This window comes from Pteropus alecto, unplaced genomic scaffold (genome assembly GCF_000325575.1).
Source record: "Pteropus alecto unplaced genomic scaffold, ASM32557v1 scaffold94, whole genome shotgun sequence".
In the NCBI taxonomy this organism is placed as follows: domain Eukaryota; kingdom Metazoa; phylum Chordata; class Mammalia; order Chiroptera; family Pteropodidae; genus Pteropus; species Pteropus alecto.
The window spans coordinates 13533401-13543345 of record NW_006437736.1 but is presented as its reverse complement, the minus strand read 5'-3'; the positions used below and the strand labels follow the sequence as shown (position 1 = coordinate 13543345).

Genomic DNA, 9945 nt, shown 5'->3' with positions numbered 1-9945 from the left:
GGACAGAGGCCGAGAGAAATGCAGACAAAGCCCAAACCACAGGGAGCGATGGAGATGGGAGAAACGGAAGTCACCAGGGAGGCATGACAGGGAGAACTCCCCCACAGAGGAGGGGGAGACAGACAACCCACTGAAGAAAGTGGTTTAGAGAGCTCTAGGGTACCCTGGATAATGTGACTGTAGGGGTGACTGGGGTTTAGAGGGGTTCAGAGGGGGCTCACAGGGGCTCACAGGGGCAGAAAGCAGAACTAGGACCTTTCCCCAAGCACACCCCCTTCCCAGGAGGAAACTGCAGCCCCACAATGCCCAGCCCCACAGGAAACCACGTGATGGAAAAAACACAAAACTCCTTCTGGGGAGAGAGTGAGAAGTGAGGTTGTGAGGTTTCCTCAGCCCAAGGACCTCCGGAGGGGGGGTGCATTTTCCAACCGCAGGGATGGGGGGAAGGAGGGAGGGGGCCCATCTGTCTGCCCCATCTCACTCCAGCCCAGAGGAGACTGCAGCTGGGAGACCTCTGAGTCTCCTGACCTGTCCAGGAGTCCCCTGGGCCACACTCCATCCCATCGCTCAGGGACAGGCCAGGGCCTCCAGGCAATGGGGAGGGGGCTAACCCTCTTCCCCCAGGCCCCAGGATGAGGAAGTTTCCATGCAAATGTCAGGCTGACCACAGACACAGAGCTAGCCATCAAGGGGACAAATGCAAATTCCTGTGGAGGGGGAAGGGCAGCAGCCAAGGCAAGGACACAGGCAGAGAGGTTTGGAGGAAAAGCCTCCCACCCACAGTCACAGGGCCAGGGGTGAGCCCAGGCATCCAGGCATGGGTAACCAAAAGGGCTTCTTAGCTTCAGCTTCCCTGGTCTTGACTCCCTCAATGCTTGACTGTCCCCAGCCCTAGTTCTGTCCTTCTCCTGGTTCTCTCAAGCAGTGTGAACCCAGGCCTCAGCTCCCTCCCCAGGGGAGTCTGCTCAGCTCCTCCTTCCCTCCTCGAGCTTCATACAACCTACTGCTTTTCTATGGTCTGGTCAACCCCTTCTCCTCCCACAGGGAAGAGCCTGGCTGTGGGCAAGGCAGAGAGACGACATGAGAAGTTCAAGAGGGTCTGGATGGCAAAAACTCCATGTGTGTTACAGGTGGGGCATAAGAAAAGGGTGAGAAAGTACTAAGGAGGGTAACCATGAGCACGGTCATCAACGCTGAGGCTTCACTCCTAGAAGACATGGCTTCAGAGGAAGTGGATCAATAGTTTCATGTTGACTAGAGAGGGGTCTCCAGTGGTGGGGCCCTGGAGCCTTCACCTTACCTCATCCAGTTCTAAGTTTTAATCAGTGACTTAAACAAAAATACTGATGCAAGTTGGGAGATATGCATCTCAGAAAGACTGAAAACTGACAGAATCAAGGTTCAGAATCATTTCAACAATCAACACACAAATATCGGACAAGGGCAGGATGGTTCAGCCTAAGGAGTGTGGGGAAAAAAATCAACTAGTTTTTCAGCTGTCCTTTACCTTAATAGGAGCTGTCATTGAGATGTAGCTATTAAAATGAGCCACCTACAATGCTGAGTATTCAGGTGCCCCCACCTCTCTCCCATCTAGGCTTTAGGGAGACCATCTGGAAAGCGGCCAGCCCACCTCTGAGGCAATATCTTTGGAGCCAAAGGAATGGGAGGGAAATGCCTTGAGTATTACCCTATGTCTAGGTACTAGGCCCTTACACACAGGACCAGACCCTTCCCCACCAAGATAAGGCTTTAAGTGTCCTCATAGATATTAGTCCCTGTGCTCCTCCTCAGCAGCCACCTTTCACTGTATTAACCTGACCTGGAGGAGGGAACAGTTATAGGAAGGCAGAATCAGTTCCATAGAAGGAAGAAGAGCTTTCTAACAACAGAGCTGTCCTGCTATGAAACACAGCCACAAGGAGCAGCCTGTCACTAGTCGGGCCTGGGTTGCCAGCTGACAGGGAGGTGAGCCCTTTCTCAGGGACTGATGGAAAAGGATGGGAGGTGAGTCCCCTGAGATATAGCCCCAGGGTCACATGGAGAAAAGAGGCCCACAGAGCCCTGAGAAGGAGCCTGGATGGGGAAGGCACTGACAGTTAGGGGCGGAAGTGAAGCTCCTCACCTCTCATTCGTAGGGTCGGAGCAGTTAAGAGGGTACTTGAGGTGGATGATGGTGCCATCGCGGTCCTGTAGGACGCCCTGCTGCTGTGTGTAGTACTCCACCAGCTCTGTAAGCGTCGCAAACTTCTCCCCTCCATACAAGTCGTAGAAATCCCCCGAGTTCTGGATCCGAATATGGGTCACCTGATCCCCCACCCTGCAGGGCACCAGGCAGTGAGGCCAGTGGGTGCAGGAGTAGAGGTCGGGACGGGTGAGGGATAGGCTGAGGTCCTGAGTATGGGACACACACAGGATGGGGTAGACACAGACAGGAACAGGGGACACGCTGGGGCTGGGGGATGGGGAGTTGGCACTGCCTTGAGGGAACTGGGAATGAGATGCCAGAATACTGGCCCTGGCTAGAGTTGAGGGCCACCTACCTGACGGAGAGGGAGAAGTCACCCTGGTTCTTGCGACTAGGCCGAGCCAGGAAACTCCCATGGACACCTCGGCCCTTGAGCAGGGTCTCTGCATCCAGCCCACTGAGGTCTCGATGAAACCACCTGGGAGGCCCAGGAGGGCGGTAAGGAGAGGTCGCATGCGCTCCACAGCACCCTTGCCTCCTGCCTACCGTGGGTCCCAGGCCCTTACCTCACCATCCTGGGGGCTCCCCAAGAGGAAGGGGGCACAGGGAACAAGGTGGTGCTGGGGAGTCCTGGCAGGCAGAGGACGCTGTGGCAAAGCCTCAAATTGGCCCTCAATGCCCAGGCCACCTCACTACCCCTGCAGTCCTGGCTACAGGGCTGCCACTAGGGCAGCCGGGTAGGGCGGGGACAGGAAGGGGCGCGGCCGACCCCTTGGGGAAACTCACTGTACTTCTCATTTTAGAGCAGAGGGAAGAGAAGCAGAGCACAGTGGCAATGGGGGTGGGGACAGGGCCCACTTCCCACATGTCTGCCATCAAAGGCCTTAGGAGCGTGGCTCTCCACAAACAAGGACCTATATGTGCCTTACATCGTCCCGGTGAAGATCATGCTTCATGCACGTGAACCCTCACAGTCAGATGCCGTCTCTTCCTATTCCACCAGCTGCTTTCACACAGCCTTCCCTGGTCCAAGCTAATAATAATGGTCATGGGGGCAACCATCATTGAATGGAGTCTCACTGTACGCCAGGCACTATGCTATAACACCCTTTACGAGCCTTATCTGATTTACTCCTCACAATAGCCCTATGAAGCAGGTATTATTTTTAATTCCCATTTTATAGACAAAGAACTTAAGGCTCAGGGAGTATAGGGAGCTTACCTGAGGTCATCCGTCAGTAAGTGGCAGTGCCAAAATGAAATACAGTCTGGTTCTAAAGCCACCGATTTTAGCTACCATGTGCCAGCCCTCAGAGCTTCAAAGAAGAGAGGGTGGGAGACTCCTCTTCCACTGAGAGAGAGTCCCTAATAGCCAAGATCTGCAGATGCTTACAAAGGGAGGGGTGCCTTCACCTTCCCGACACACATATTTGAAGAGGTACCACTGGGGCAGAGGGGTGGACAAAATGGCCCCTGTGCAGCCCTGTCAAACTTGCACATTTTCTACTTTTTGTTCCCTAGCCTTTGCCCCCACCCTGTCCTAACCATGTAGTTGGAGCCCAGAAACAGAATGATGAGGGGGAAGCAGATGGGGGCAGAGCCACCAGCCCTATTCGATCCACCCCCACTATGTCTGAGCCACAACTGCCTGACAAGTGTGTGTCTGGTCTGAATCAGCTGGACTCAGGACTCTGACCAAGGGTCTGTCCCCTGGGGGCTAAGGCCAAGGTCCCTGCCATGGCTGATAGTCTCAGGACTGTTTGACCTTGAGAGACTCTAAACACTAACTCTTATGATGCTTCAGGTGTGTAATTCCAAACACAAACACAAACACAAATACCACCCAACCAAAACAAGAGGAAAGAAGTCCAACGAGACAGTCATGTTGGTGGCCTCCCCTAGGAAGGGACCCTGGGTGGCTAGAGGAGAGCACTGAAAGGAACGTTGACTTCTCCCTTATACCTTTTTGAAAGTTGTGGCATAGGCATGTTTTACCTTTACAGAAATAAGTAAACTGGGCGATAACAATTGCTAGGAAAATGCTAGGGTGAAGGGAACGTTCTACATCTTGACCTGGGTGGTGTGTACATGGGTGCGTATTAATGTGCGGTTCATCGGGCTGCGTGCTTAATATCCATACACATTATAGATGCCATACCACAATAAAAACTAAGAAAAATAAATAGCAAAGTATTAAAGCCCAACGAAAGTCTGTTTTTCCTATGATGACTACTATGCCATTTTTTGAAACATCAAACATCAATTGTCCCCCTGCCACCGAAAAAAAGGGCTTCTTTTTTTCCCCCTCTTTCTGGTACTGGAGGACTTTCTTGGTCTGCTTTTTGCATGATCTAACACTGACTACCCTTTCAGTCTTGGATAGCCATGCTGAAAGATCATGAACTCCCTCCCACAGCAAGGGGCAGGAAGAGTATCTGCACAGTCGGCTCCACCACATGGTCCACTGCCCGTCTTGCTTGCCTCAGAATGTTCAAAGCTTAGCACAATGCCTCACACAAAGCATGTGTTCAATAAACGAGCTCATCAATACCTATGCACTTACATGGTCACAAGTCCAGCTCCTGGTCCTACACATAAAGCCCCGGCTTGTCATATACAGGAACACATGCACGCATATGCACACACAGTCCCACTTCATGCACCTGATAACTCATGTCCATCTACACATATATCTGGTCCAGTACAAACACCCACATGGACACACCATCCTAACCACACATGAAGTTGCAGGTCCATGCTCGGCACTGAACACCTGCTACACCCCAGCCCCAGTCCACTCTCTTTCAGGGGCTTAAACCCATTTGGTGGGAAGAAACTAGCTAGGCACCCAAAAACTCTTGACTTGTGGAAGAGGTAGGAATTTCTCTGAAGGTTGTCAACCCAAAAGACAGACAGACACCAATGTAAGATATACAGCCTCTGCTGTCCCTTAACAGGAAAATAAATAACAACCACCTCCCTTACCTTGCCACAAGTGCTCTGGGGTTTGCAAAACACTTGTTCACACACAATCCCATCTGGGCCTCAGACATCCTTGTGATGTAGGAATTATTTTCCCTGGGTTTTTTTTTTTTTTAAGGGAGGAAAACAGGCTCAAGGAAGCTGAGAGTTACAAAAGTAAGTGCCTAATAATTCAGAAGAACAAATTATTCACTTGGGAAGCAGAGAAATGAAGGTAGAGATGGAGATAAGCAGAAAGATAGGGAGTCTAGAAGGGCAAACAAGCAGAAATAATCTCTAGAAAGTTATTGAACTTATCCAAGCCTCAGCATCCATACCTGATAAATGGGCTTAACAATATTTCCCAAATACTGATACAAAAAGCTGATATGTAGTAAGGTTTTAGTGCTAACAGCTTTTACATTACAAATTAATCCACATGCCAACACTATTTAGTAGGTCTTATTAGCCCAATTTTAGACCTAAAAGGTAAGGTTCAGAAAAGTTAAGTAAACTTGTCCAAGGGCACAAGCTACTGAGTGGGAAGGTGGACAAACCAAGTCTGTCTGACGCCAGTCCATTGCCCTTTCCCGTACACTAACCATATTGCTGGAGCAGACTTCAGTGGGCTGGGGACTGGCACAGCGCCCAAGGTTAAGCCGAATAGCCAGAGCTCCCGCAGAGGCAGCACTGAGATGGCAGGCACAGGAACTGCTCAGCAGTGCTGAGCGTGAGCAGAGCAGCTTGCCTGCAGCAAAGCCGCCCTGAGAGGCTGTGACCTGTGGCAGAGGGTCCTACAAGGTCAGGCTGAGGAACTAAGGAAAAATTCTGCACCCAGATTGCCAATCACCTGAAAGGAAAACGACCATGGCAGGAATATGGAAGGGATTAGAGGCCAGAAGACTAGATAAGAACTCTGTCAGAGGGGTTGACGGTGATGAGGTGTGCACTGGGGGAGACGGCACAAATAGAAAAGGGAAGATGTGAGTGAAAGGCAAGAACCTGCAGGACTTGGGGCTGACTATCCCACCAAGTCGCCATCATTCCAAGCAGGTCTTCGCTATAAGATCCAAATTCCAACAAGTCTTGCCTGGGCCCTGGCTCCCTCTCGACCGGTTTACCCCACGTCAGGCACGCTGTCCTTGTGTGGTTGGTTGTTCCCACAGCTGGGCCTCCGCATTCGCCATTCCCTCTGCTCAGGGGCACTAGGCTGGCTCTTCTTCATCACCCAGGTCTCAGCTCACTTGCTGAGGAAAATACTCCCTGACCCCTCTAGCTAGTGATGTCATTGGCACCCCCAGTCACTTGCTAGCACATGAAGTTGTTTCATTTTCTGAATAACACTTCTGAGAATCTGAGGTTATCCTATTAATTGAGTTCTTTGTATAGTATGTAACTCCAGTGAAATAAAACTCCAAGACAGCAAGGACCACATCTGTCCTGTCAGATATAGTATTGCCAGCACCTTAAAAAGGACCTGGTACATAACAGACTCACATGTATCTGTTGTATAATTGATGTAGGGGAGGGAAGTGAAGGGGAACTAAAAGAAAGTGGAATGAAGGCAAGTTTTCTCAGGTTTGCCTTTTAGACACGGTAGGTTTCAGGTGATGTGGGTTACCCAGGGAGACAGGTCCTAACAGAGGGCAGAGGCAGGGAATGAAACATCGGAGAGAGAAATGCAATAGTGAAAATGAATACATATCTGTCAGGGGAAAAGTGCTAGAGAAAGCGGGGAGGCCCCCCGAGGAGCATGAATGAGCCTGGAGTTCCTTGAAACTTGAGGGGAGTGACAGGAAGCCACCCAGAGCAGGGGGCAACAACAGATTGGTCAGCACTCATGGTCACATACCTCTCAGGAGCGACCATGAGCCTTGCCCCTCCCTCCCAAACTAACAGGAGACTGTAGCACTTATGTGGAGCAAGGGACTTACCCACAGGACAGCATCTCCCCAGAGGGATGGGGAAGTCACAGAGGGTCACAAGGGGCGGGACTGAGCCAGAGGCGCAGCTGTGCCGCGGCCCAAACCAGGTGAGGCAGAAAGCTCTGCTCGGAACTCAGCCACTTCCTCTTCGATGCTGCCCACCAGGCCAATGGCACCACAGGGACAAGCCCCTGGACTAGCGGTTCCCAGAGAAGAGACAGGTGGGCGGGGCTGGTCTCAGACCTCCCACAGCAGCTTGTTTCTCCCTCCAGCTCTACTCCTGGATTGGGAGTCCAGGGCCCGCCTGCCTGTCCGGGGCCTTTTTCCCTTGAGAGGGGAGGAGCCACCTGGAGCTCCACTTGGAGCTCAAGCTGACAAGGCAGCAGGAAGGAGGGTGGGGGCAAAGACCAGGAAGTAATCCTGGCCAAGTGAACACCAACCAATGGGGGAGCCTCTTGGTCCGCAGCCACCAAGAGGGCTCAGGAAAAGACCAGGAAGCCCCACTCTTCAGCAGAAGTGCCACCTGTGCTGGCTCACCTACCCAGGTGTTAAGGGGCTGGCCCACCCTCCCAACCTGCCTTGGAGCAGGGCTGGGCCCAGCAAGAGTATAGGAAGGATCTGGACAAGGAGCAGCTGGAATGGTAGAAGGCATCCGGGGCCAGGAGGCGGGGTTGTCAGAGTCACAAAAGACTGACACTGAGGCTAAATCACAAGCATGTTTATTATCCTCTGGGACACCAAGGTCTTCCTGGGCAGTGTCAAAAGGGAGGACAACCCTCAGGAGGCGGCCACGCTGCCACCTGAAGCCGGCCCGTGGGGTGGCAGTGTCATAGGCGGCAGGAACAGTGCCTTCAGCTTGCCTGACAGGCTGGCAATCTCCGGATCCTGGGCTTCGTAAGACTTGACCAAGCGGGCAAACTTAAGGACACCTGCAAGGTGGAGCGGAGCATCAACCCATACCCCCAGGGGACAGGGTGCCCAAGACATCAGGAGAGGGCAGCTTGAGCATGAGTCACTGGCTGCTCCCCCTCTGGCCAGGTAGCTGTCTGCAAAACAAGACACATGCATGCCTCTGCCCTATAGGATTCAAATCAACCACCTCCTGGTCTACACTGGGCACAACTGGACGAAATGCAACGAACAGAAATATCCCAAAGCAGTGTGTTTCTCACTATCAGGTGAACCATTTTAGCAGTTTAGTCGCAGGAACCCAAAGTATGGGCACCCATGAGATCGCACATCTATAACCAGGACACAGGAGGGCCATGGGCCAACTGGCCTGAATCAGTAAACACTCTTAGGAAACACAGTGATCTCATCAAGGAAACTGAACTGCCAGCCTTCAGATTAACTGAAACACCTTGCAGGGGCTGCAGAAGAGTACAGCCATGAAGACCCCTCACTAAAAGCTATCAGAACAGGGTTCAGGTCCAGCTCGGGCACTTAGTTTACTACTAGAGTCTGTTTTCTCATCATAAAATGGGATAATACTATAATTAATGGTAAATGCAAAATGCACTTAGGACTTCACCTGGCATAAATTCAAGTAGACCCTGGGCTCAGGCCCAATATTGTTAGTCAGATTGTGGCTGCCGCCGTGTGGCGAAGACGGAGACGACAGCTCAGGGATCCAACAGATCCAGCACCCTCTCTCCCCAATCCCTGTCCGACCCACCTTCCCCGTCGCAGCTGAAGCCATAGGCTTTGATAACCTCCTGCTGAATCTGCGTGGCCACGGGCAGCACGAATTGCAGCATCTTGCCCATATCATTGCACGCGTTGTCCCGAGCCTCGTCCATTCGCACGGCGTTCTCCGGGGTCGAGAACGCCTGGATCACCTCAGCCAGAACCACTGTGCGGCAGACGCAACCCGGGGGGGAGGCATCCCGGGTTAGGCACCGGAGCATGGCCGGCGAGCTCAGCCGACAGCGCAGGGAAAAGGGCAGATAATTGGTGGACTGAAGCCGCAGTAACCCGATAAACACGGCTCCGAATCCCTCGCTCTAGGGGACCCCTCTTAGAGGAGGAAGAAAGATGGCACCCTAAGCCCTGTTTCCCAGCGATGCAAGCACATCTCTCGCTCGGTAACCTCCACCCGCACCCTCCTCCAGCAGGCAGCCCACCCGGTGACTAGGATGTTCTCACCCTTGGCCTGTTCGGCGCTTAGGGACACAGGTTGGGTCGAGGCGGACGCCATAGTGCAACAAAAGTTGCACGTGCAGCAGATCCTAAAAATGCTCAGAAGCAGGAAGACTCCTGCATCGGCTGTCTAGATAGGTGACGGCGAGAAAACACAGCGTGGCCGGAAGGCTGCCCACGTAACCCTAACTTCCCCCGAAAATCCGGAACACGAAGAAAAAAATACCTACTAACAACACTCACAACAAAATAAACGAAATAAAAACATACATTTTAAAACACTCTATTGTTAAAAACACACCGCCTAATAAGGGGCCTTCCGGTAACTACCGGAAGACCTACTAGACAAATTCAAAAAGAGCTGTAAGCACTATTGGAAGTGTTCTGGAGAGAACATGGGATAGCCATGAACTCCATTTTTACTGAGGGTGAGTTCAGAGTGGCGATCTCTAATTCCTATTGCTGTATAAGCAACGAGGCACAATGCAACTTTCACAAGAAAAAACAGTATTCCAAAGAACGAAATTATATCTTTCGTTTCCAGAGCTATGAACGTTCGACACCCGCTTATGCAAATGAGACCGGTGCTGATTGGCTGTTAGAAGCCAGTTACACCCTTTAGTTTTAAGAACGGAGACGGTGATTCGCAGCAATAAAAGCTTAAAGCTAAAGTCGCTCTCGCATTTTCTGAAGAGGGCCTTGTATCGGAGTGTACGCTGCAGCGTAACGACC

At 52.0% G+C, this 9945-nt stretch overlaps 2 protein-coding genes and 1 non-coding gene across 7 annotated transcripts in view; all 3 read right to left on the bottom strand.

Moving 5' to 3' along the window:
• PTPN6 (protein tyrosine phosphatase, non-receptor type 6) overlaps window positions 1-7396 on the bottom strand; it is a 14373-nt gene extending 6977 nt beyond the window's left edge. Inside the window, exons 1-3 of one of the 4 annotated variants that reach the window (XM_015591596.2) lie at window positions 7084-7396; window positions 2544-2666; window positions 2126-2320 (exon numbers count right to left, since the gene is read on the bottom strand). In XM_015591596.2, the coding sequence (XP_015447082.1) occupies window positions 2126-2320; window positions 2544-2666; window positions 7084-7097 (332 nt within the window). In that variant the 5' untranslated portion in view covers window positions 7098-7396. Of the gene's footprint in view, window positions 1-2125; window positions 2321-2543; window positions 2667-2754; window positions 2995-7083 lie in introns of those variants that run through there. The other 3 variants (XM_015591595.2, XM_006914655.1, XM_006914656.2) reach the window with 3 other exon arrangements.
• Window positions 7397-7776: 380 nt separating this feature from the next.
• Window positions 7777-9603, bottom strand: CUNH12orf57 (chromosome unknown C12orf57 homolog). Of its 2 annotated transcripts, none has more exons than XM_025048831.1 (3): window positions 9220-9603; window positions 8750-8926; window positions 7777-8120 (listed from the first exon to the last, which is right to left on the bottom strand). In XM_025048831.1, the coding sequence occupies exons 1-3, from the start codon at window positions 9269-9271 to the stop codon at window positions 7852-7854; spliced, it is 498 nt and encodes a 165-aa protein (XP_024904599.1). In that variant the 5' UTR covers window positions 9272-9603; the 3' UTR covers window positions 7777-7851. The 2 variants fall into 2 exon arrangements, with proteins under 2 accessions (XP_024904599.1, XP_006914716.1); XM_006914654.3 differs by having other exon boundaries at window positions 7777-8003; window positions 9220-9599.
• On the bottom strand, window positions 9524-9586 carry LOC112481964. The gene has a single exon (XR_003047140.1). It is a non-coding gene; the product is annotated as a U7 small nuclear RNA (small nuclear RNA).
• Window positions 9604-9945: the final 342 nt, after the last annotated feature.

What these genes read in the sequence shown, in the direction of transcription:
- CUNH12orf57 (XM_025048831.1), bottom strand. Translation starts at nt 9,271, where the DNA reads ATGGCGTCCGCCTCGACCCAACCTGTGTCCCTAAGCGCCGAACAGGCC. An exon ending in AAGCGCCGAACAGGCCAAGG is followed by an intron (nt 8,927 to 9,219) that starts GTGAGAACATCC and finishes TCTGCCGCACAG; the next exon opens with TGGTTCTGGCTGAGGTGATC. An exon ending in CTTCAGCTGCGACGGGGAAG is followed by an intron (nt 8,121 to 8,749) that starts GTGGGTCGGACA and finishes CTTGTTTTGCAG; the next exon opens with ACAGCTACCTGGCCAGAGGG.